The 27910-nt window shown below is 37.8% G+C and overlaps 1 protein-coding gene across 3 annotated transcripts in view; it reads left to right on the top strand.

Moving 5' to 3' along the window:
• The first annotated feature begins 1841 nt into the window (after nt 1–1841).
• The window catches only part of LOC137608848 (oxysterol-binding protein-related protein 2-like), a 34408-nt gene continuing 8339 nt past the window's right edge, over nt 1842–27910 (top strand). Inside the window, exons 1-5 of one of the 3 annotated variants that reach the window (XM_068335441.1) lie at nt 1842–1929; nt 23620–23968; nt 25935–26061; nt 26477–26552; nt 27249–27383. In XM_068335441.1, coding sequence (XP_068191542.1) covers nt 23932–23968; nt 25935–26061; nt 26477–26552; nt 27249–27383 — 375 coding nt within the window. In that variant the 5' untranslated portion in view covers nt 1842–1929; nt 23620–23931. Of the gene's footprint in view, nt 1930–17474; nt 17557–22092; nt 22110–23619; nt 23969–25934; nt 26062–26476; nt 26553–27248; nt 27384–27910 lie in introns of those variants that run through there. The other 2 variants (XM_068335447.1, XM_068335455.1) reach the window with 2 other exon arrangements.

Genomic DNA, 27910 nt, shown 5'->3' on the forward strand with positions numbered 1-27910 from the left:
TTAACTCCTTCCTAAAAGTCATGCAACATTCTTACTTTTTTAGCTTCCGCCATTTCATCTTCTGCTCTGTCTTTGCCCTCTTCATCTTCCTCACCACCAGAGTCATCCTACACACCACCATCCTATTCTGTTTGGCTACACTCTCAGCTACCACTACTTTGCAGTCACTGATCTCCTTCATGTTACACCGTCTACACAAGATGTAGTCTACCTGTGTGCTCCTACCACCACTCTTATGGGCGCCCTATGTTCCTGCCTCTTCTGGAAGAAAGTATTCACTATAGCCATTTCCATCCTTTTTGCAAAGTCAACTACCATCTGTCCTTCTGCGTTCCTCTCCTGGATACCAAACTTGCCCATCACCTCCTCATCACCTCTGTTACCTGCACCAACATGTCCATTGAAGTCTGCACCAATGACAACTCTGTCACTTCTAGGCATGCTCTGCATCACTTCATCAAAGTCCAACCACAATTTCTCCTTCTCCTCCAGCTCACATCCTACCTGTGGAGCATACCCACTAACAACATTGAACATCACACCTTTTATTTCTAGCTTCAGACTCATCACTCTATCCGACCCTCTTTTTACCTCCAGGACATTCCTAACAAACTCCTCCTTCAAGATAACTCCAACTCCATTTCTCTTCCCATCTACACCATGATAGACAACTTGAACCCTCCTCCTAAACTTCTAGCCTTGCTACCTTTCCACCTGGTCTCCTGGACGCACAGTGTGTCTACCTTCCTCCTCTGCATCATGTCAACCAACTCTACCTTTTCCTGTCATAGTTCCAACATTCAACGTCCCTACTCTTAGTCCTATACTCTTGGCGCTCCTCTTCTCTTTCTTTGTGCGAACACACTTTCCTCCTCTCTTTCTTCGACCAACAGTAATCCAATTTCCAATGCTGCCCTGTAGGTCAACAGCACCGATGGCGGTCGTTAACCCGGGCCTCGACCGATCCGGTATGGAAGTCATAGGTTTGATTCGCATGTTTGATTTGGCAAAAGTTTTACGCCGGATGCCCTTCCTGACTCAACCCTCTGTATTTATCCGGGCTTGGGACTGGCACAATAAAACACTGGTTTGTGTCCTCTTGCGGCTACTGGTGGCTACTTTTCTATAATACTAATAACTAGGGAACCCGTGGAAATACCACGATCAAACAATAATATCAGACTTCGTTTGTTTTCTTTTTTTTCTTCTCCATCACAAGAAAACAAACGCTGTGTCCGACCGTAAGGCCGCTTTGGCGTTATGATCCGGCCATCAGGGTAGACACCGGCTTCGTGAGTTTGGTCCTGGTGAATAAAGCATCGGGGTTCCCCGCACAACAAAATGAGGTCCGTCATAATCAAAGAATATAAACTGCTATGTTTTGACGAAGCCAAAACGGTTCCGTAAGTGAGAGACATGGACAAATGTGAAGACTGGAGCTAACTCGGGAGGCGACAGGGAGGCGACAGCGTGAGGTTTTCAAGTAAGCTTATTCAAATACATAGGTGGGGATACTAATAATGATGCTAATAATAATAATAATAATAATAATAATAATAATAATAATAATAATAATAATAATAATAATAATAATAATAATATAATAATAATAGTAGCAATAATAATAATAATACTTATGGAATTACACAGTTATTTTTATTATTATCATTTATTATTATTATTATTATTATTGTTGTTATTATTATTATTTTTATTTTGCACTCAATGAGTCCAGCCGTCGTTTCTATCGGTCGTTGACCTGTCTCATTATAGGCCAAGTATCTGATTGGCTGTTCGTATGCCTGTCGTTCATCTAGCCACATCCCCACTGCCGTCTACTTCCGCTTCTGTGTCAATCCAAAATTCACACAATATTCTTGCTTACTTCTAAGGACCTGTCAAAATAATCACCCTGCATGTGTAACCCTGGTAAGATGGAATACATTTTCTACTATAACTCTGATCTCTATCCACTTTCTACAACTGCAAATTGGCTCTACCTTCAGTGTATTAAAAATGTTAATAACGTCAGTTTACTACGTTTTTTTGGTAGCCTGCCCGTCATCGTTAAACTAGCTGCTATGAAGCTCACTGACGTCCTGTCGGAGGTATAGCTGTCAGCTTGTTGTGTTTTCAAAAGAGCAAGTTTCATACCCTGGCCTTATTTCGTCGCGTTGTTTGAATTTCAAATGGTTGGCTGAAGTTAAATTAGCTTCAGCTGGGCAGGGTAGCTTTTCTGCTAATATTAGCAAGCAAATAGCACAGGAGCATCGCATTTGGGATGGGTTCTCTTTGGCACTTTGTACCGCCTGCAAATGTGTTGTTATTAAGTTATAAATGAAGATGTCGATCGCCACACATTGCCTTACTTGAGTGAAATGTGTTTATCAATGCATACGTTTATTCTCAAATGCATTATCTGATGTTAACAGTGCTAGTTTTGTGGATATTTTTTTTCTCTGGTTGTTCAAATCTTTCTACATTGAAAGAGCAAGGAAACCAAACCGCTCATTCAGTTGTGCAAGAAATATTTGTCAAGCAGCTCCTAAGTTACCAGCAGCGCTTAACTCAGGCAAGGCTTACGGTTCAGTTCCTTATTTATGGTATCAGTCAACAGTGGGAATGTCCTCTTGCCTGCTTGGCGTCGTACTCCCGACATTACCATAAGATGCGACTCAAGGCAGACTAAACAAAGCCATTTTATTTAATGTCAGTGGACAGTAGATCAGTGACTCCCACAGAAAGCTACTGACCTTATTAGATAGAGTGTATCATCCAGACTCAGCTTCATCACTTGTGTGTTGCATCATCAACACAGTTTGGATGGTGGAGGTGTGAATGTAACCACACACTGATAACCTGTTTGGTATATTAAAAATAGTCTGACCACAAATTTACTGTAAGTACAACTTTTGAAAATCACGTTAATCTGTCACATTAATGTGACTGGTTAATGTATTTTGTATGACACAAAGGTTTAATCCTTTATTCTGTAACAGTATATTGGAAACTTTCTTTAGCAAATAAATCATTGAAAACTTCTCAGGGAACACACTGAATTACATGATCATAACTGAGTACAGCTCTTTGTAAATTTACATTTATGAGCTACAGATGTGCTTTATAATTTACAGGGCAAGGAAAACATTATTTCAGGACAGATCTAATTGCGGTAACATGCCAAAATGACAGTGACTAATTCAAATATTACTCAGTGCTGCAAATTTGTAGGTGAGTGATAATTTCAATAAAAAAAACATTTCTATTATAAGTTGGTCCATGTCCGTAAAGAATTGCTTAACCTAAATCAGTGATATTTCGTAAATCCTTTGAAAGCGCCATAACATGAAAATCTCCATTACCTTTATTTTATACATTTTTAGTATTAATTTAACTAATGCAGTTTATTTCTGTCCACGTCATCAAAAATGCAGCTTTTTCATTGGTGGGGACATCTTTGTCCATGGACCCAAATTTTATTTTTATTTTTAAATTGTCTCTTAAACAAGATTTCTGAGACTGCAGAGACTGTGGCTAATTTAGGTATTGTTTTGATAATGTTTTTCTAGAACAGCAGTTCCTAAACTTTTCAGTCCGCGCACCCACTTCTACCTCCTGACTTAGCTAACGCACCCCAATCCCCGAAACATGAAAAAAGAAAAAAGAAAAGGCGTAGTCTTTATAACCATAAAGGTATCAAGTTTAATAATATAGGCTCCTGTTAACACAGAATAGATTGTGCAATAATGGGCCTAATGAACTCTCACTTTAGAAACGGTGGGGAGAATAATAGTAACAATATAAAAATGACAATAATAATATTTTAATTCAAAATGGTTGCCGAGCGAGCCGACTACAGATGAGTGATGAACAGTAGTTATTAACATGTAACAAATTTAACCTATTTAACAAACTGTAACAGTTATTAAATGGTAACAAATATGCTACTCCACCACAAAGAATCAAAATAACATAGGCCCTAGTTCAACATCATATTTTCTCTTTCGAGTACGAGTCTCATTGTGTTCTTTACCCCCTTCTCCCGATGAAGTGTCCGGGTGAGTTTTCTGTATTCTGTGCTCCTCATTTTAAGTTTCCCCTGTCTCGTCATCATTACTCTCTTTTTCCTGCTTGATTTCTTCAGCCTGATAGACTGCACAGCTCTCAGTTGTGGCCAAAGTATCCTGTCCTCTTTCATTTCTCCCAGATTTAATACCGGACAGACTGCCCGTTTTCAACCAGTTATGCATTTCGGCATAGTATTGTTGTTGCTATATCACAACAAGCTAGCACGTAGCCAGGAGAAAGCCAAGTGCATTTTAGGTATTTTTTTATTTAAAATTTTCCCAAAACGTTTTTTAATTGAAAATTACAAATGATTTACGTGAATGAATTTAAATATTTAAACTGTTAATCCTCCATTAAAAAGTGTTTAAATTATTTATTTAATTATTTATGTATTTCAAGGTGCTCAGCTGCCATTACACTCGCGCATCCCCTAGCGGCAGCTCGCGCACCACAGGGGTTGCGCGCACCACACTTTGGGAATCCCTGTAATTTAACTGTAGTAGTACTGTAACTGTAAGTAAAGGTGCTTGTGAATCATCTTCTTTCTTCTTTGCTTTCGGCCTTTCCCTTCAGGGATCGCCACAGCGAATCAGTTGCTTCCATCTAACCCTGTCTTCTACATCCTCTTCTCTCACACCAATTACTTTCATGTCCTCTTTCACTACATCCATAAACCTCTGGGCTTGCCCTAGGAGCTAGTATGACTAAGCCACTGTGGCTCAGTGTAAAAGAATTGAGCAAGCCACAAAGAGCCACACTGTGTGGCCAAGACAGCGGCGCAGCGCGCGAACAACTGACGCTTGTCGCAGGGGGCGTTGGGGGTCCGTGGGGCGTCCCCTGGGAAATTTTTTAGAAAATGGCATCGTTTTCCTGCATTCTGGTACATTCTGAGGGCAAAATCTTCTGTTCAGTTTACCTACAAAAATACACTAAAGTCAACAGTTGAAGCTGAACTATCTTTATTTCTATCCTACTTTATGCAGGTTTGAATGTGATATTCAACAATTGAAAACTTGCATTCACTCTGTGAAGATAGTCATACAAAATATTACTCAATGTTTACTTGTAAGTTTTACTTAAACTAGAATACATTTTAACTTTGACCACCACCAACACCATTGGTATGTCATAGTCTATTTTATTTTATTTTTTTAAGTTCAATAAAATGATTTTTCATTTCAATTTAAAAAGGCATGAAAAATAGCAAGCGAGGTGAATACACATTTACATGCATCGCTGGTTATTCCTGCCGGTCATAGGGAACAAAAGTCTAAGACAAGTATTGATAATATCTTTCATTTACCTTCTGATCGGTCTGTGGTGAGTGCTTCACCATTTGTTTATTAATGATGATTTTAACACAAACTCAACTATAAAACACTGGATTCTTTTGATCGATCGTCCTCGCCTTGTCGTACACCAATTCCCGGCTTCAGCTTGTAAAAATCGAACATAAAATCAAAATAGCGGCGCTATTTCCACTAGCGCCACTCCCTAGCAGCAGTAGCGGCGCTCGCTAGCGCCGCTCGCTAGCGCCGTTCGCTAGCGCCGCTCCTTAAAAATAAGAACGCCACTGTGGCTACACAGTCTAAAAATCTTGTAGCCAATCTGGTATTCAGTTCGCCTAAGTGGCAAATGGCTAGCGCAAGCCCAGAACCTCCTCTTTGGTCTTCCTCTAGGCCTCCTGCCTGGAAGTTCAAAAGTCAGCATCCTTCTACCAATATATTCACTATATCTCCTCTGGACATGTCCAAACCATCTCAGTCTGGCCTCTCTGACTTTATCTCCAAAACCTCTAACATGTGCTGTCCCTCTGATGTACTCATTCCTGATCCTATCCAACCTGGTCATTCCCAAAGAGAACCTCAGCATCTTCATCTCTGTACCTCCAGCTCTGTCTCCTGTCTTTTCCTCAGTGACACTGTCTCTAAACCAAACAACATCACTGGTCTCACCACAGTTTCGTTCACCTTTCATTTTAGCTGAAACTCTTCCATCACACATCACACTAGACACTTTTCTCCACCTGTACCATCCTGCCTGTTCACGCTTCTTCACCTCTTTTCCACACTATACAGTAAATAAGTGAATAAGTAAATAAGTGCTTGTGAATAAAGCTGACAATTTTGCCAGGTTTCAGAAATATTGTTGTGTACAAACTTAGATGTTCTGAGCGGATTATGCTTTAAAAAAAAAGATGATTATGACATTACTGGAAGCCAGTCAGAACTCAAACAAATAAATACAATAGTCTACAATGTAAACATTCAGGATTGTTAACAGAAAACTGAACATGTGAGATCTGATCCCTTACGTGTCGGCATGGTGGCATAGTCATTAGCACTGTTGCCTCACAGCAAGAAGGTCATGGGTTCAAACCCCAGCATTCTCACCATGGCCCTTCTGTGTAGAGTTTCCATGTTATCTCCGTGTCTAAATGGTTTTTTTTGGGATACTCGGGTTTCCCCCCATCATATCAGGAAAAACACGCATCTAAGAAATTAAGGTTAAGTTGGCCTGTAGTGGCTGTGCACCAAGGGTGCAGTGGCTCAGAACCAAATCTCCATCTAAACTCAGAATTTTATAGTACTTTGTTTAATGAATAATAAAAACTTCTTTCTTGTCACTGATTCATGAACTAAAAAGGAGAGCACATTTAATTTTGAGCCATCCCTGAAGTGACTTCTTGGGGAATTCTCTCACATTCTACACTACAATATTTAATGTTCATTAAACCTATGTCCGAATGGCTGAAATGCAACAGAAATATCTGTTTCGACCTGTGATAGCATACATATATCATGCATCTTATTTAGCCCTAGCTACTTTGGTGATAGTTGGTGATTTCAGCATCAGTTCCTCCATCCTAGTTCATCCATCAGAATCGCTAACCAATGCATTTATGTGTAGATGGGATGTGACCTATTTTTGTTCTGTGAAAACATGTTCTGCAAAATGTTTTTTGACTACTTTGGTTACAATAAAGGGAACAGGAAAGATTTAGCAAGGGATGTTCTTGAACATATACGTTTCAAAACACTTGTGGAAGACACTGCAGTGATAGCAGACTTATTCATTTGAAAACAACATAGTTTAAGGAGAACTAGAAATCATGGTTATTTATGTACATAAGTAGTAGTCCTTTATTTTAAAATGTGTTGTCTTTGTTAATAAGACGATAAAATAATTGCTGTAATTATCCCGTTAACCTATATTTTGCTTCATGTTAATTTGCTTTATGAGACACTTCAGGTATAGTATTTTCTGTTAATATATTTTACATATGCTGCATGTGATGTATATGTGTCTAATGGTACCTGGAGACAATTTGAGCTGAGGCTAGTCAACTATCCGGGCAACACAGATACAATAGATGCATGTTAAATTTGATCAGAGATTTGACTATTAGGTTGCTAATCAGGAACCTGAGTTCACCACGCGGTCTTTGTATTGTATTTCTTTGTTACATTACATCCCACTTCAAAGTGGTGAGGTACTGTAATTGTTAGTGTTCGTGTGTCCGTCCGTCTGTCCGTTCGTCCATTCGTCCGTTAATCCACAAAATATCTTTGCAGAAGTTGCAGGTAGAAAGATGAAACAAAAAGCACATTACTCGGGCGGCAAAGGGGATGAAAATGAGATGATGACCTTGAGAAAACTAGGTCAAGGTCAAATTTCAACTTTTCTGCACTCAGGAAAGGATAGAAGGATGAGATAGAAAGACGAGGGAAAAGGCTAGTGTGAGTAAGACCATTGATCAAACCACTAAGATCTATGAAAGTAGGTCAGAGCACTAGCTTTGATCTTTGACTTATGCAACTAGGTCAGAGTAAAATTTTGAATTCAGGGGTGTTGCAGTCTGTGACAGCCTTGTCTATTCTGAGATATTTTTGCATATATATAAGATAGAAAGACGAAACAAAAGGCGTTATATTCAGGGAGGCAAGGGGACGAAAATGAGATCACAACCTTGACTTTGAAAAATTAGGTCAATGTCACATTTTCGATTTTATACCTTTTTAGGTACACATCTCTGAAACCTCATTACAAATAGAATGCACCAGTTACATGTTGGACCATGGGTCTTTTATTAAATGACCCTGACCTATGAAAGTAAGTCAAGGTAAAATTTTGAATTCAGCGGTGTCGCTGAATTTTGCTGTCTCTGACTGCCTTGTTTGACTTGCAGTGATTCGAGTTTGTATGTGTCAGAAGGACAAACAAATACATTTTTGGTATTTTGAAATAAGTCAGTGACATTTATATATGTATTATGTTATAAGTTATACAGTCCTTGGTCTATGTAGTTTTGTTTCACTTGTAGTCCCACAATAGTGGCTTATTTACTTTACTAACACATCTTGCCACTTGTCAGGATGATGGAGACCATGCTTTCTATAGCTAATGTGTTTCCTTCAGTGCTGATACTGATTATTAGTCATCAAGGAGACTAATATTAGATTATTATACACTTTCTTTTTGAATTAATTCTTGTCAGAATTTATAATGACCAAACACATTTTAGAATGTATTTTGCAAAGGCTCATATTTTGTTGTTCATGTTTTTTTTCACATAAAGATTAATTAGCAGAGGTTGACACAGTGTCAGTGTTTGTACAACATACGATAATGTCTGCTGTGATGCTACAGTGTGTTCACATGTTTCCTTGGGAACTAGCTCACTGACACAGTGATTGGAAATCAGAGAGCTTTTGGATTTATGAGTAAATCTAGCTTGCCTGATGTATGATTGGTTTAACCCTGAAAATCAGGGTTTGGCTTCACTAAGGGAGGTAACTTAACCCAGAGTTAGAGCAGTAACCCTGACCAGTTTCATGAAGCAAGGTAAACTGAACCTTTGGGTTTGTTACTGCAGTAACAGACTCTCTGAAGCTAATCTGGTCGGGAGGAGGTTTTATTCCACAAATATTACTCAATGTTTACTTGTAAATTTTACTTAGACTATAATACATTTTAACTTTGACTTAGACACTTTGATTTAAATAAATTGGATTCTTGGTATTACTCAATTTTTACTTGTAAGTTTTACTTGGACTAGAAGACATTTTAACTTTGACCATCACCACCACCACCATTGATATACCATACTTTAGTTTTTGTTTATAATCAGATAACGTGTTTTTAATTTCAATTAAAAAAGGCATGAAAAATAGCAAGCGAGTTGAATACACATTTATATGCATCGCTGGTTATTCCTGCCGGTCATAGGGTTCAAAAGTCTAAGACTACAAAAAAGTTTTGATAATATCTTTAATTTACCCTCTGATCGTTCTGTCACCACTCCTACCTCCTCTCAGCATTCAAATGCGCTGACAAAAACTGCGGTGCTAGCAAGAGAGAAAGTTATTGCTCGGGGATTTTCGCAAGTTGTAAGTTTTAGCCTTTTTTCCCTAAAAATACGAATGCCACTTGCAGCCAGTCTGGAATTTCCTTCGCCTATGGCGACGTGGCGAATGGCTAGCATAAGCCAGCGACGGCACCTTGCTAAAGGGCGCCGCAGCAGTGCTCCGGAGGAGAGCTGACACCTTCCACTGTTGACTCTGAACATTGCCGATCTCTGAACATTGGACGACCCGCTCTACCGCACGCTCTACCACTGAGCCACCACCGCCCCAACTTAACTGTTTTTGTATAGTGCATATGCCGATTTACTGTTTTATTTACATAACATTAAAACATGTAAATAGATTTCCTTATTTAACAACTTGATATAGATAAGAGCATATTTATGTGCGTGAAAAGAGCATTATGTTGGCCATAAAACAACTGGAAAGTCAAATGTCCTCTTAACATTTACTGTACAATATCAAACATAATGAGGATGAGGAGGATCCCTGATATGATACAGAAGTCAGACCTGTGTGAACAATGTTTTTATACTACCGTATTGACCCGAATATAAGACGACCCTTATTATAAGACGACCCCTTCTTTTTCAAGACTCAAGTTTGAAAAAAGACTTTTTGAACACCAAATTAAATTTTTATACAGAAAATAATTACAGTACATCTGAAACATGATTATAGCAATGTACTCGAGAGAAAAAGCATGTTATTTTGCCTCATTCAAATCATGCAAAAACTGTCTATCACATCTTAATAGCTGATGGGCATCCCGTCCTTTCGTTTCTTGCCCATGTACGCGCACACCCTCCTGTCGCACTCTTGGAAGTGGCTGCTCTGAGGACTACGGAAAGCTTTTCTCTGACTTCTCAGATTTTCGCTACGTTTCTCCATTTTCTGTTATCTCTTCTTATTTTTTCTCTTTTCTTTCTTACCGCTATTATTTTTATTTTTCTTCTTCCTGACAAGGGTTTGCTTTGGCCTGGGGAGTTCAGTTCAGCATTAGCTTTAAAGATATCTGGCGCCATCTAGCGTTGTGAATGGGTACAATGTCTAGACCCCAAATGAAAGACGACTCCCCACTTTTTCAGTCTTATTTCAAAAAACACTGTCTTATATTTGGGCCAATACGGTACTTCATTCTTAGCTGCTGTCGTGTGTACTTCTCTCACGCTGGACTGCGTCTAAATAAAATAAATTAATATTAAAGTATTATTCAAGCCGTTTACCTACATAATTTTACTGTGAGTGCAATGGACTACGTCTAAACTTATGCATTGACTTGAGCAGCAATTCACTCCCATGCCATCTCTCTTCTTTGCAGCTGCACACTCTATTGCTCTTACTTCTGAAAATGCCCTCAAAGTCTTCATTTGCATGAATTGAAATCTGTACTCTGACTGCCGTAAAGCCTTGCGGTGTGCGTCTTGTCCGTCGTCATGGTGAATCGTCGATTCGGGGGTCCATTGATGATTGCTTTTTTTTAGTTGTCACGCCTGTCAAACTGCGGGTCAACTTACTCTGGGTTAGAAAAACTAACCCTGAAACACGTTTGTCAAACCGAAATCCCTGGTTTTCCATATTCAGGGTAAATCATCCTAGAACCACAGGCTTACCTCAGGGTATGTTATCCCTGCCTTCGTGAAATGGGCCCAATGTCTTCTTTTCCCCATGTGTTATCATGTTTACATTGCTTGTTTCCATGTGGGGTAGATTCTGTCACAAATGATGAGGTATTTTGGACAAAGTGGTTATAGGTGAAAGTGTTGATTTTAGATAGCAAAATACTAACAGAAACGGATTGACGGGCTCCTCGTATGGATAATGTCAAGGTGGCTGGTATATGCTTCAGAAGATCCACTTTACAGCTTTATGAATCAGCCGTATATTCTTGAAAATGTCTCTTATCTATCATTAGCTAGTCATGGGAGTGAGGTGAACTCTGCTGCTGTATGGGTGGGGCCTTTCAGGTGAAGGGACATATGGAACGAGCACCACATCATTTTTCTTGACAAAATTTAAACAATAACCTGCATCAAATTGAAGAGAAGTCTATTCTAAAGTTTTAATTCAGTGTCTCTCATGGACACACTTGCTCTTTTGACAGGTGCCTTTTCCTTTAACGTTAGCTCCGTTCCTTATTTCACGATTAGTTTGCTTTCTTTCTCCAGTTAGCCTGCTAACATTCATTTATGGCTTCGCAATGCCCGCTCAGCGCACTCCATGATTTGCCAACACAAAGTCGTTACGTCACCACGTTGATTTTTGACTATGTTGGGTGCGCTTGGTTTATAATACCAATACATTTGTTTTCATATGTTTGGTATGAAGTCTGATATTATTGTTTTACCCAGGAATTTCCACGGGTTCCCACTAGTACTGTATAATTTAGCTATATTTTGACAAATAATATACAGAGGATATCATCATGGGCTACTATTAATTGGAAATGGAAGTCTGCAGTCACACTGAGTTGATACCTTTGAGCGTATTTCTCCTTCATTCCCCCCCTCAATGTTTTGTTATCAAAGACAACACCAACAAACAGCCCATTTTGAAGGCTGTAAAGAAAACTGGTAAACTCATCTTTTCAGGAATCAGAGTGTTTAATAATCTGGCAGAGATGCATGGGTGCACAAGCGGAACTATTCATTTAATTTAAATTGTGTGCAAAAAGTTAAAATGGCACAGTACCCCAGTATACCTGGTTTAGAAAAAACCTGAACATCCAGACAACTTCCTTCCTTATATAATTGTGTCATTAGTAATTTAAGTTTCTGTATTTGTTTTAGATTAAATTTTAACATTGGTCAGTCTATAAGAAATAATAGGGTCAGATGTTCTACCTGTATGCTGCATAGTTACAAAGTTGATAACAAAACAGGTTTGTTTTTTGTCTGTTTTTGTTCGCCCCATCAGAGGCCTGTACCAAAAGGCTTGATGAACCTAGCCGGGCTTCCTCTTACTTATCTGGCTTCACTTACCAAGACATCCACCCTCCGGATTTTCGGTACCATAAAACCGGCTATCAACTCACTAATTCAATTCAGGCATGTCCACTCTAGATCTGTGCGTGCTCACATAAAAAGGGCGGAGGTTGCTGCATGCGACCAATCGCAAACATGCAACAAACCGGCCCGATCCGCATATTTCACAACGGAGGAGCAAACAATAATAATTAATAAATACGAGCTATACAAATCAATATTCCAGGTAAAAAGCAACACAGTTGCAGCTGCCAAACGGCGCAAGGATAGCTGACACTAAACCGCCGACTGTGTCAATGCAGAAGTTAGTGCCATTATAATATTACTTCCCCACTATGACTGCACTTGTCTATCTGACAACAGACACATTTGTGTGTTCCATAAATGTATGTGTGTACGACATTTGTGTTACATTACTGATGAAAGGCTCCAGCAGCTGACAGATGTAATGTAACCCCTCTCCCCAAAACCTCTACCTTTCGTACAGTGATTGTTCAGGCAATTCCAACGGATTACAGCGATCTCTAAATATTCTCTCGCGCCTGAGCGCTCTTCACACAAGCTGTGCACCAAGATCCACCGGGTTCTCATAAAACAGACAGCCCATTTTCCAAGAGAACTGATTGGTCAGTAGGTGGGGCTGTTATACCCGCCGAGCTCTGATTGGTCAGTAGGTTGGGCTGTTATACCTGCTGAGCTCTTATCCTGAACTTATCCTACTCCGGAGCAGGTTAGGTGTTCAGCATAGGTTACTGCGACAACGTAGCCTGATAGAAGGTCAGCCACCTTTATGGTACAGAAAAGCCAGGGTTAAGCCTGAAGTTATCTCGCTAAACTGTAATCCAGCTTTATGGTACAGGCCTCAGGAGTATCAGTTTTCATTTTTGAACGTTTGTATTTCATGACAAGAGGCTCAGCAGAGTTTGTATTAATAGTCATGTGCCAAACAGTGTACTTCTAAACAGGTAGTATTGGTGGAATGAGCTGAGTCACTGTTCTCCCTATGAATGGTATGTGTGCATGTGCGCTTATCATTGTGCTCAGAATGAGATGATGTATTTCCAGATGGTTTACTGCATTTTAGCAGGAGGAACCTGAAAAAGACTCCATGCTTTAGTCAGAGGCAGCATCACAAAGGAACTAAGTGAACACAGGTTCATTTTGCAATGATAAGCCTATCCCAAGATTAAAGCCTCACTTTGAAGAAGTTTTAATGTTTGTGTGGTATTAAGACAAGTTTATTTTGACTACACCCTGCTTAAAAGCGGTGATGTATTGTAATTGTCAGTGTTTGTGTGTTTGTCCATTTGTCCGTCCGTCCATTAGTTAGTGCACAAAATAACTTCACAACCGTTGCAGATAGAAAGATGAAACAACAAGCTCATTACTCGGGCAGCAAAGGGGACGGAAATGAAATGATGACCTTGACCTGGAGATAACTAGGTCAAGGCAAATTTCAACTTTCGTACACTCAGGAACCGGATAAGATATAAAGATGAGGGAGAAGGCCAGTGTGAGTAAGAAAAATGATGGAGGAGGCCAGTGTGAGTAAGACCATAGATCAAAGCTAGTGCTTTAATCTATGAAAGTAGGTCAGAACACTAGCTTTGATCTTTGCCCTATGCAAAATTTTGAATTCAAGGGTTTCGCAGGATGTTGCAGCCTGTGACTGCCTTGTTTAATTTGTGAATGGTAAACCTGGCTAATGCACATTTTTTAAAATCCTGTATGCTTGATCAAATTAGAAGTTAATATGCTACGAAAATAGTGAATAGTGTTTTCTGTCACTATTTTTGTTGAGTGTTCATCTGAGAAAGGAAAGTGTTTCCTTTCTGAGTTATTTAAACGTAATATTTTTTTTTTTTCTAATTTCAGAGACACAAACTTTCATTAAATGGTGTATAATAATAATCAGTATTTCCACCAACAATTATTTTGGGCCCAGTGGCAGGAGCTGATGGAGACTTTGATCGCCAATGATTCTCTTGTAAATTACTTAAAACAAAATGATCGCAATTTAAAAAAAAAATTTATATACTGGTTTGATCCCCGCAGGGAATTTAAGAGGAAATTAAGAAGGTTTAAGGGTAGGATGACTCAATAAAGTGCTTTTATTGCACATTACTTCACTTTATAAATAATAACTGTTGGAATATATAAAAATATCATCATCATGACATGGCAACTAGAGTTACAACTACTCAATAGTGCCAAGTACACATTTGGCTCATCATGAACACAGTGTTTATGATTTATTGTTGTACGTGACTTTTACTCTGAGGCATCATGTTAGGTAAATCTTCACACAAATTTCTTACACAAGTTATTATAATTAATAATTAAAGGGTCTCTTTCCATTTATTTTATGCCAAATTGTAATATAAATCTAATCTGTTTTTAAAATACAAATATGCCTTTACATAACCTTTGTGTGCATGCCATCCATTTTATTTTACAAGATGGGGATTGTACTTTTGGAAATGCTTCCTTCGTGATTCTTATGGCTGCTCAAAGCCATGTAACCCTTTCTTTAAATGCTTGGTTTCCTACCATATTGCATGGCAGCAATTCTTTACTTTATCCCTTGCCACACTCTTTTAACATATTGTGTGCTTTCCAATTCTGTGTTTTCAAGCAATAATGCCAATAGCATTGTTGTTTGACATAATCAAGTCCACAGGTCCATAGATGTTATGTTTTGGGTTTGTAATCGGATTTGACTGATACCATTTTGCTGCACACTGCTTCCTCATTGTTCCTTTGTTCTCCTCTTTCATCTGGCCTAAAAACACAATGCTCACACAGTGGCGCTGTAGTGTTTAGCTTTGTCTAAGTGATTTGTGACGTTCAAGAAAATCAAACGATTGAAATCTGAAATAATTTTGTCATGCTCACTGAAACTAATACGTACCAAGCACCAACTGCATGTAAAATTTACATTTGGTAAATTGCAGATGTTATCCATGTAAATGTTCCTACAAATAGTACATAAGACTGCATCACGCACGCACACAACACAACTCGTAATATTGGAAATGAAATCATGAAACTGGAAAACATCCGAGATCACAAGTGCAGCCTTTGTCACAACTTCTGTACTGTATTTTAGTGTTCTGGACTTAGTCGGAGCCCTTCCAGAGATCCGGGAGTGTTTTCCAACAAAAGCTGTGGTATTGTGGCACCAGTACTCTGTCAGGAGCAGGAAAGCAGACCAAATGGAGCTTGAGAAGAAGAGGGTGATCAGTCTGATGAGGAGGATGTACATTAAGTAATGATGCCTCTAATGTTCTGTTCAGTGACCCATGCTTATCATGATCAAAGATTACCTCACTTTATTTTTTTATCCATTCATTTTATTTATCTCTTACTGAGTTGAATCCCTGAATTGTAATCATCATCATTATTATAGAAAAAATAATTCTGCTTTGGCTTTGCTCTCAAACCCTTTTTAGATTTGTAGTCAACATAATACTATATTACAGTTTTTGATTATCGCCTGTTTTGAGTTTATCTTGATCATCTAAAATGATTGCAGTCATTGCAGTCAGGTAAAATGTAGTAATTCTGACAGGCCAAGGGCCATTCATCGACATTTTCATAATGTAGCCTTCTTGCGAGCTGTTCCTGAGCTTAGTTTTCGCCTGCCAATATTCATTACGTTATTTCATTTAAGCGTTGACTTGAGTTGCAATAAACAGTAATAAGGTGTGTGAGTTTCCTTTTTCATGATGGAGAAATATTTCTCAAAGTTCACACCACTAGAGGAATTATGAGTGTTGTCCCTAGCTCCAATTTTTTCCCCTGTCTTCCTCAAAATGCCTCTCACTTCTTCCTGTGTTTAGTTTTGGGGTCTGGAGTTGGTGTTGACTATAACAACATTAGCTTAGGTTGTTACATGATAACATGACTCGTTATCATGAACGTGTTGTTACATCAGGTTACAAAATTATACATAGCATATAGCAGACCTGCAATGAGATGGCTTGTCCGGGGTGTGCCCCGCCTTTCACCTGTAGCCAGCAGGGGTAGGCTGCGATATGCAAGACGGATAAGCGGCTTAATATGAGGCGATTGTAATCATCTTTTCTACAAGGAAATCGATGGATGGGTGGATAAACATACAGCACATCTTTTTGTTATATAATGCTGTTGTCAGTTTTTTTTTCAACTTCAGGAGCAGTAAGGTTTTTTTTTCACCAGACAGGTGTTTGCATAGCTGTGGAAAACAAACAAACAATAGAGTTGAAATAACAGAACTTTGTGTTGCTGTGGTATATGACAATTGAATTACTTCTCCTACTCTGACATGTTATAATTTGTTGTAAATGTAACAATAGAGGTTACTGGACATGAATTTGTAGCTTGAACTGACCTCCAACACTGCAGAGCACACTATCCTAAAAACTCTGTTTATGCTTGCTTGTGTGGTATTTCCTTCTTTGTATTCACTTCTTTTCCTATCTTTGGTAGGTCAAGCACTGTTTCTTCATACTAAACCTTTCAGCATTAATATCTAAAGCATTTTTAAAAAAATGCAATGACATACATTTCCCATGCCTCCAATTTTTTTAAAATGGGAAAATAGTACCAATTAAGAGAAGCTGTCATAATTTTGTTGTTTAATTTGTCCACTGCACTTTTGATTGAACAGGAAACAGTATGTAACAAGTTTTAAAAGCTCCTTTGCAATTTTAAGTGGTGGAAAAGCTCCATTGTACTTTTATTTCAGTAGAGACTCGTTATAGTTGCTCAATATCACAAATCCATTTATTTCAGAGGGCATGCTCCCAGTCTAAAGTGTTTGTGTTCATCTAGTTTATTCTATGTTCCACAGTGAGTTTGTGACTTGTGGTATGTGCCCCACTGTTGACTGAGGAGTGCCACCTATTCAGGTGTGTGTGAGCGTGTGTGGCTGTGTGGGTTGTATAATTGCTCTGCGCTGGGCTTTGTGTTGCAACAGCGTTCCTCTCTGAGTTTCTTTCCCCTCATCGCTCCGCATCCATCTTTATGTTGTCATCTCTCTTTCTCTTGATCCCTGAGGCTTTGTTGTTTTTGTTAGAGATGGGGGGGGGGTGGCGCTAGAGATGTTGCTAGGTTTGTATCTGTACACTGGACTTATGAATGGAGCAAACGTCGCGGTAGGTTTGTCTTTCTGGTTTTAAATCATTGTTAATGATGTTATTTATCATTGCCATGTTCGATCGCTACAGAAAAAGGCTTTGTTATAACTTATTTAGTGTGAGAGGGCAAAATGAAATGAACCATAGACCTGGTCCACTTTTGAGCTAGATGTTCAGCAGTGTTCAAATTATTTATATATTTGATGTTTTTTCGGTCAGATTGGCAACATAATAAATTATGGTACTATGTAGATAATACTTGACTGATGCCGCACTTTCTCTATTTCTAGCACAATGTGGTGTCAATGATTATCATGGTGGCAACACCATGTTTTCTGAAACAAATTGCATGTAGTGCCATTTTTAGCAAAAAATACAGTATACTGTATACTGTGTTGCTGGTCTTATTGTGACCAGTTACTTGTGACCAGTTATTGCCCAACTATGGAAGAGGAGGGTGTTTGTAGTCTGTCTATGGTGCCATGCCTGTCATAGTCATGTTATAACAGTGAGTCATGACAGAGCAAATGGTATGATCTAGAGGCCCCTGCAGCCAATCAGAGAGCTCTTTTTTATCTGGTGCTGCTGATGGTGGTATGACATTCATAAGAAAATGTATGTCATCATGGTATATGCTGTTTCACTATTGTAAATACAAGTATGGGTACAACAATCGTCCTTTCTGAGGATAGGTAAAATCAATAAATCCTTACACTTAATGTGAAAAGAGAAGAGAATCCTTTAAAAAAGTTTCTCTTTAGGAAGAAATCAAAAATTAAAGTGCCCAAACGTTTCTTTTACTGTTTTCTCAAGGGTCCGATTATAGCAGCAGGAATTAGTAGTGTACTACTTTTCACGTACAATAAACAGACGGCTAAGCGAGATGAAACTATCATGGACCTAGAACATATTATGTAACTAAAGCGTGTTTGAACCCATAGTAAAGAAAAATCTTCATGGGAAAGGATTTGGCTTGAGATAGAGTTTGTTGAACAGATGTCGCTGCGGGGGGTTTTGACGAAGAATTTTATCAACAAAATTTAAGTAGAAATGTATGTCTTTTTCTCAAAGCTTTACACCAAGATTCAGTCCAGTCAGGACACCAAAGCACTACTGTCTTATTCTAATCGAAAGGATTACGCATATATCTTTTTTTCTTCATAGGCTCATTATGTTAATAGGTGGAAAGGGTCCTATGTAGATACATTGGTGGTCCTTTACCGCTATACCTTCAGTACCTATAGTTTAAGTAGGTATTCTTTGATTTTCTCTTATATTCTTTGTCAGGGCCTGAAGTCTGGTCTGATTTTTTCAGATGTCCTGAGTACTGCAACACTTTTAGTTTTAGTTTTACGACGTTTGCCTCTTTGCTGTGTGTGATGAGGGACTCCCATTGGTCTGTCTGATAGACTGTATAGAGGAGTAACGTAGAGGTACCCATTCCCATTATATTTTACATTGTGGTATACACCAGAACTCTCTATTGATTCATCTCAAGATTAATCTCCAGATACCTCATACAATTACTGCGTGCTTCAAACTAATGCTGAACTAATTATATATGACTTTTTATGTATTATTTTATTGTATGTACAATGTGTTTGTGCCAACATTCACAGGATGACATTTGTGTTTTAAGCTTCATGTTTTACTCATGCGGTGATTATTACGCCATTTCTGTGATATTGGGGTATAATTAACTTAACTAATTGTTGACTTCCGTGTCCAATACGCCTCCTTAGCTGTGCTTCAGAAAAAGTTGAAAGAGCAGAATATATTCATCTTTGATATCTGAAAGGCCAAACCCAGCCTGAGGGTTACACTTCAACCAGTGGTTGTCATACTTTTTCAACACATAATCAAAAGGTCTTTCTTATGCTCTGCATAGTGTGCCCATTGTGCTCACAAGGAATAAAATGATTTTAATCAGGGACCTGGACTTTATTGTTTGCAGGGACTTTAGCATTATTTTGCAACTTCCTTTTATCTAATACAAAATATAAATGGTGTCACTAGACAAACATATTTCTGGCTGGTAGTTGTAAGCCACATGTATTAAGATTAGTCTCAATCTTTTAATACTGCAAAATCAGCTACAGGTTAGATACTAAGAGATTCCCACTTCCAGAATTCAATATGTATCTTTGCAAACAAAATGGGATACCAAACAAGAGAATATATACAAATAAATAAATACAAATTTTTAGGGTGCAATTGGGCAGGATTTGTTCTGCATATTTGGAATTGCTGCAAGAACGTAACAGGGAAGTTTTTTTTGAAGCGATATGAATGGACCCTGCAGTTTAGCAGCAGTAAGATTGTAAAGTGTGATCTATGCGATTAGCTTAACAGTTGAACCTTTTTTAACTCATGTAAATCAGATTTTCAGCCATATTTGACTTATTCAAAGACATAGGTAGGCATTTGTGTGTGATATTGCACTTACTGAGAAGACATCTCCAAGGCTAAAACATTATTTAGTATGACATCGAGATACCAGAAGTTTGCCAGTCTTCACTTCTTATGCAGATTCATCTGTGCACTTTTCTTCTATCGGGCCAGTACTCTCATTGGCTTGATTTATTCCAAATTGTTGAGATGTTTGCAGAGTTTTGGTAGAACATTGATTATGAAGAACTGATGCACAGCAGTGTGATTAATATGCATTCTCAGCCTGGTAACTCATCCTATGAAAGCAGGTGGTGCTTTAAGAGACCTGACTTTCCATTCATAGAATAAGTTAAAATTTGAATATTCAGGTATTCGTCAACATATGAACATTCAACTATCAACATTCAGAAAGAGGTACAAATGTGCGCTGCTGTGTTTGACTCTGTTAGTGCAGTTCTTTTCTTTGCCACGACCACCTGGCAGCACCACTGTGTTCACACATGTCCAACACTCATCCGTTTGTTCTTGTCTCTGTGACTACTCAGCGCATCCAGCTTTGTACCTTGGATACTTGACTGTTTAGCATGGATGATAAAGCGAAGACTATTGAAGATAGTGGTAGTGATGACCATCTCTCTGATGAAAACTCTGCCTCTCACTGACAATAAGTCCTCTCTTCTATTTTCTCTATGTCTATGCGGTAAGTTACATGCTATACACTCTACTGTACATGGTACAGTACCATATAGTAGATCGTCAACATCAACAGGTAACTCTGGCTGTTGTTGGATGGGCTTAATAAACTGGTCAAGATTTCCTTGAAGTGTTTTCGTCTTTTTCTCGTCAAGGATTAAATTAAAAGGAACAAAAGTTTAATGTGCGTAAACTAAACATAATTCAAAACAATCACATGAATCACAATCACAATTAATTAATTACCTACATTTTAATTTCTAATGTATTGTTTTTATGTCCTGTTATTGTTTCTGATAAGTTTTAAGGAATAGTACCTTTGTATTTAGAGTAGTAATGGCATTTAAATGACCTCAAATGGCAATCCTAGATTTAAATGTAATAAATAACAACTTAAAATCTCTCAGAACCAATTTTATTTGTATGTTGAGGAATTTAAAAGCTTCCTTGAAAAAAAGAAAAGACAAGTTCACGCTGGAGCCAACGAGAATGTCACAGCAATACAGTTAGTTTTTGTTACATTGTAATAAGTTACTTCACTTTTCCAGCCTTTGGGAAATAAGCTAATAAATAAGCTGTGCGCAAAGAAAATTTGTGTTTGATTTTTACATTTGTATTCTAGTATTAATTGAAGAACTCTACATGCCACTGCAAGAAAATTTAAAATGGATTACTGCATTATGAATTGAAAAATACAAGCCTAGATATATTCAGGCACTTACGAGTCCAATGCATTTTTTCAGGATGCCCCAAATGATAACAGAATTTCTGGAAAACATAGGAGCAGGTAATGATGTTCTGAAAAGTCAAGAAAAGAAAAGATTACTAGAGAGAACGCACGCACGCACGCACCCACCTTCTACAGTGACATTTGACCTGGAGATAAAATAAAGGTCTTAACAGACGGATGTTATGCCACTTTCTTTGCAAGGTCATACAGTATGATACAGCTTTTGATGTAGGTTTTGGAGTGTCTGAAGTTTTAGCGCTGTCATCCATATTTGTTGGAGTTCCCTCCTTTATAGATTTATGATTACAAAGAAGTCAAGGCTTGCCTGTTTAGTAATGCTGATAAGCAGTTAACTTCAAATCTCTTATTGGTTGTTTTCAATGTAGTAGTAAAAAGGCACATGAAAAACTTTGAGAGAGGTTTTAAACTATTTTATGTGAAAAATTAAAACATCGCTTAAGATTTTAAGCTGAGATTCCAACTCAGTGAACCATGGAAAAAGTAAATGTCAAATAAGACCTTAAATTCATTGCCACAGCAATGTAATACAAGCTGGTCAGCCACTTAGCGATTGTGGAAGCCAAGGCCAAAGTGCATTTGTGTACTGAAGGCGTACCGAATCACTGTACCGAGTCAATATACACATCACAGAAAATTGCAGTTACATGAAGGGTAATTGAAGACTAAGCTGCTCTACCTGAAGTCTAGACAGAACTGACTGTATGAAATACATCTTATCATAATAATTGCATTACAGGTATGTAAAGATTTCATTTTCTGGCCAATATGCTATTGTCTTTTGGAAAAAATGCAAGATATTATGTTCTTCTGTTTCTATGTCAATTAATATATCTGTGCATTGTTAAAGATGTTACAGCTCTCCATGTAAAAAGAAAATATTTTTAATAGAAGTCTGGAAATTAACCTATAGCTTCAAGTTTTGCTTTATATGATTTGCATATATTCAAATTATTCAATCAATGACAATTTCACAAAAAAATACAGTTATCATTAATGACTGTTGTGATAGTAATAAACTGAAAATAATAAACAAGTAGGCAACTTAGACAGTGTATACCCCCACACCTGTGTTGTACAGATCTTTAAACACAACCATCTCTCTCTAGATATATGTCATAGTTTTGGAATAAGTAGAACATATGTTAAATTCTCTCTCATTCTTATTTTATGACCCACTAGAAGTCTGAAGTTTTGCAAAGACCTCCTGGTATACATACTCTTTTCTTGTTTTTTTGCGGTATTCATGATAACGTCTGGGTTCTATCTTTTAGATAATGGGATTGTAGCTCTGTAAGGCAATGTGCTTCTGTCCATTTTCATTTATCCATGCCATGGTAATCTGTGAAGACTGAATGTGAAGCAGCTGGGCTTATATTTATTGTTCGGAGATGTTTTGCCTCTTCAGTTGTGATTGACTGGTGGTGTGTGTGTGTGTGTGTGTGTGTGTGTGTGTGTGTATGTGTGTGTGTATGTGTGTATGTGTGTATGTGTTTATGTGTATGGTAGTTATGTACCGAAAGCAAAATTTAGCAATTGTAAATAGTACACAATTGTAGAATTTAAAGTGAGGTAACTCCAACAACTCCATGAAACACAAATAAACCATTTGTTAAATGTTAAATCTACAGCGCGTTTGACTTTGGCAAAGTGTCTTCTGCACCAAGTAGTAGGATTAGACTACAGCTGCACACCACATTGAATTTGTTGAATTAAAAATGAATCCGTCTTGACTATGTCAAAGTCTACAGTCAATGTGACACTCATACACACTAAACAGATAATAAATAAAATCAACTTAAATAATCAAGCACCAACTATTTGAAAATTCCACCAATGTTGTAATGAATTAATGTTTGTCCAATAGTTTATCAGTACAGGTACTTTGGTCATGGTGAGTTTGGAGCCAGAACCGATTGAGCTAATTTACCAAACAGAAGATAAAAAAAAAGAGCAGACCTAGAAATCACTGTCACAGCGGAGTCCAGATTGTGTAACCAGCGGACTTAAAAACTCAACATGCACTCAGTGAGCACACAGTTAATCCAAATAAATCTTCACAGAATTTAGTCTGTGAAGATATATACTTTTTGAATTTCTGCTTCAAGGTGAATCTGATATCTACTAAATGTTAACCAAACTAAGGAGCTGAAAAAAAAGAAGTAATTACTAACACATTTTTAGGGTGCAAAATATATTCATTCTGCCAAGAAAACTAAAGTTTTTTTTTCTTTCTCTTCTCTCTACAGGATACTAATTTACTTGGACCAGTGGAATTGAGGATTTAACCCCAACAGTGCATCATGTGTCAACGTGCGATCTGTTAATGAAACAGCAGCTTTGTTCAAGCATCTTGTTACAAGTCGTGTGTAGTCAAACCAAATTTTGGACACTTCCTTCCTGAATATTGAAAGAAATACTGTCGCCTTGGTGACACTTTAGAGGAACTTTATCTTTACCGATCCCCCTCCAGAGAAGCTGTGAGGGGACGCTACTAAAAGGAACATGTGTTAGAGGTTAATCATCTGTTCTGAACAACTGGTCAGCTTTGACTCTAGAAGATGAGTAATGAGGATGAATTCTACGACGCCGTCACAGGTGAGAGTGGATGTGTGTCTATGTTATGTCTCTGTGTGTGTTTGTGTATTTTAATACACTTCTTTGTCAGGGATTTTGATACCAAGACGCTTTCAGTCCTAATTAAGTCATAGATGGTCTGATTTTGTCCAATATTGCAGAAGTACAAAGCCTTTTGTTGGATGTTAATCATTCTTAGTCTAATGGTTACTTCAGTATTTTAGATGTTGATGAGAGCAGCAAATTAATGCCTTTGTGCCTTTGTCTTCTATGACTATGTTCATGTTTGTTGTTGTGTTTCATAGTCAGAAATAAACCATGGTAAAAACAGGTGATTGAGCCATTTTCAATGAATTTTATGAAGCGTTTATCATGAGCTAGTTTGCAAATATGAAGATAGACACAGTCCTCCAAGTCAACACCAGTGGGATGTTGTGTATTTTTCATAAAATTCAATGAATTTTATGAAGCGTTTATCATGAGCTAGTTTGCAAATATGAAGATAGACACAGTCCTCCAACTCAACACCAGTGGGATGTTGTGTATTTTCAGGTTACAGTAACCACAAGGATTTTTATATTCAAGCTAAGCAATTACAAAAAAATTGTGGTCATAAATGCTGAGTGACTATGGCTCACAAATATTTTTTGCACAAGTTTAATGCCTCCCTTGTGTCACCATGTTTACTTTGAGTGGTGCAGCTGTACTTGCATTTTGAAGGTCTGACTCATCATGTCATGAAGACATTAATTTCGAAGAGAAACTACTTTGTCAGAGTATTTTTTCCTTCTCTGGGTTCAACATTTAGTCAGACACTCAGGAGTTGAACGACTTGAGGCATTTTGACTCAACCTGACTCCAAACCAAAAATAGATAATGATGTGGATTACAGTGTTCTTGCATTAGTTTTTGGTATCTTTGTCTGCACAGTAATTCATATTTGTCTGATATCTGACTGTCTAGTTCTACAAAAGGCATCAACACTATAAACAACTAAGGTACGAGTTTATTGATGCTAACTTACTGAGGTGGTACCTCACTGAATGCTGTGAATCAGTTTGGCCACATTTTTGCATCTTACTAAGATCATTCATATAATTTAAACAACCAAGTTGTACAGTGTGAAGAGTAACCTTTGTAATCATATCTTAATTATCATTATCTTGAGGGGCCATTCAAGGAATCATAGTTTTTGGTAGTTTGTTTCATTTGTCAGCCTCAGTAGTTGCTGCTTGGAAATTTTTAATAGTGATGTTGGTTAAAGTCACGCTGCAATGTGAATAGTTTTAAGATTTGGTGTAGAGCATGTAGTTGTGGTTTTTGGTAACACTTTACGCTCGAATCAGCCTTAAATAATGAAGATAAAAACCTCCATCTCCATTATAAATGCAAAATACATTACGTGAGTACAAAATAAAATTAAAATGTGAACTAAAAAATTAACGTGTACGATAAAATCTTAAACTCATGAGCTCAACAATTTTAACAATTTTTGAGCTTCATCATCCACATCTAATGTTCTTTTATAATCTGGTCTTATGTGGGCTCTGTAGTAAAATCATATTCTCTATTTCTGTTACTACTTCTTTATGTCAGAGGTCTTTGTGTTACTTTTATATCTAAATTAAACTGGATATTGTAGGAACACATACCTAATACTGAGAGTTGAGGCAAGTATGTTTACTAAATGATGAGTCAGTGGTGTATTTTAAGCTGTTGTCAAGGCCCATCCTTCAGTTCACCATTACATAACCTTGTAGCACTAATTTTCACATTCAATTTTTGTGCTCCAGCTGCCACCCAGGTATAAATAGATGAACACCAGAAACGGCAACGTTTATGTTTAAGCTGAGTCAAATTGATTTCTTTACAGTAAATGTAATGAGTCATCAATAGAAAGATATTTGCTTCACAAGATCTGTAGAGCTGTCATTCCATTTTGTTATTTTCTTATGAACTCTGGTAACTGATTGTATCCCTCTCTCAGGCCTAGATTCGGACGAGTCGTATGAAGGGACATCGGAGTCCAGTTTCAAAGATGCACAGGTATTTGACAGTAGCAGTCAGAAGAACAATGGATCTGTGCCACAGGAGAATGGCATCAAGAAACACAGGTACTGCTGCATTATTGCACCACATTCCACATGCAGTGTGAGCTTTAATGCTTTTAGCAATCAGGACTTTTTTTAAGGGGATCTTTCTTGGTTGCTGTTGCACAGCACAGAATGCTTTTTCAACTTTCCACAGAACTTTGTCTGCATTTTTACATGGATATTGTTTTCTAAGCATGCATCATGAATACTCAGAGAAACAGAGAAAAAACTGGAGGGATTTTCACTAAAGTTATATTTAGGTTAATGAGGTTTGGAAGAGACAGCTGTATCATACTGTATGACCTTGCAAAGAAAGTGGCATAACATCCATCTGTTAAGACCTTTATTTTATCTCCAGGTCAAATGTCACTGTAGAAGGTGGGTGCGTGCGTGCATGTGTTCTCTCTAGTAATCTTTTCTTTTCTTGACTTTTCAGAACATCATTACCTGCTCCCATGTTTTCCAGAAATTCTGTTAGCATTTGGGGCATCCTGAAAAAATGCATCGGACTCGTAAGTGCCTGAATATATCTAGGCTTGTATTTTTCAATTCATAATGCAGTAATCCATTTTAAATTTTCTTGCAGTGGCATGTAGAGTTCTTCAATTAATACTAGAATACAAATGTAAAAATCAAACACAAATTTTCTTTGCGCACAGCTTATTTATTAGCTTATTTCCCAAAGGCTGGAAAAGTGAAGTAACTTATTACAATGTAACAAAAACTAACTGTATTGCTGTGACATTCTCGTTGGCTCCAGCGTGAACTTTTCTTTTTTTCAAGGAAGCTTTTAAATCATCAATGACCTGCATAAAAAACTGGTAAATAGATCGCTAATAGTAAACAAAACCTTGATGTCTTTTCGGATTCAACATATTGATTGCCGATATATTTGTGATGAGGACATTAATATACTGAATTATGTGGTAGACATCACATGAAAGTGGTATTGTGATCATGGGGCTCTTTTCAGAGACCTAGCACTAAGTCAAAATCAATATTATGCAATCTACTTTATGATTGAATAACAGGCAGAAGCAACCTCATATCCTCTTACCAACCTGTTAATAGCAGCAATAGGTTCCTCATTTGTTGGTTGGATTCAGCTGGACTATGATGGAAAGTATCTAAAGAAAGTTTTCATACATAATTTCTGTTCGCTGATGTCCGATATGAAATACAGATGTAATGTTTTTATACTTTTGTAGGAACTGTCGAAGATCACAATGCCCATCGTTCTAAATGAGCCACTGAGTTTCCTGCAGAGAATCACAGAATACATGGAACACACTTACCTCATCAACAGAGCCTGCTCACTTTCCGACTCCATACAACGTATGCAGGTTAGACATGCATGCATATAACACACGCGCGCACGCACGCACGCACGCACACACACACACACAAATACTGAAATACTGTATCTTCTCTTATCTACATGTGGCTTTCTTTTACATGTAGACCATGATCAAACATGTCGAGGTTTAATTCCACTTTGTCTGACACACCCCTATCACCATTTGGATGTGTAATGAAATGGGTTTTTACTACCTGTTAAAGTAAATTACTGTCAACCAGCTGAGACTCTGATCTGTCTCAGATCTTACATCTTAGGAATGTCATTGTGTAGTTCTTCTCCAGTCCTTGGAGGCATTATCCATGAAATGAGAAGCAAAAATATTGTAATTGCCCCAATACCATGATTGTCAAGAATCCTCGGAGACTTTTGAACCAGATAACCACCAACATGCAATTGATTGTACGTTCAAATTCCATTCACACTAGAGTAAACATGAGATTGGAGGTCATTGGCTTAACATCTTTACTAACAAAAAGGTACCTTCGCCTCCACTACTTGACTGTGAGCAGA

Source organism: Antennarius striatus, chromosome 2 (genome assembly GCF_040054535.1).
Source record: "Antennarius striatus isolate MH-2024 chromosome 2, ASM4005453v1, whole genome shotgun sequence".
NCBI classification, from domain to species: Eukaryota; Metazoa; Chordata; class Actinopteri; order Lophiiformes; family Antennariidae; genus Antennarius; species Antennarius striatus.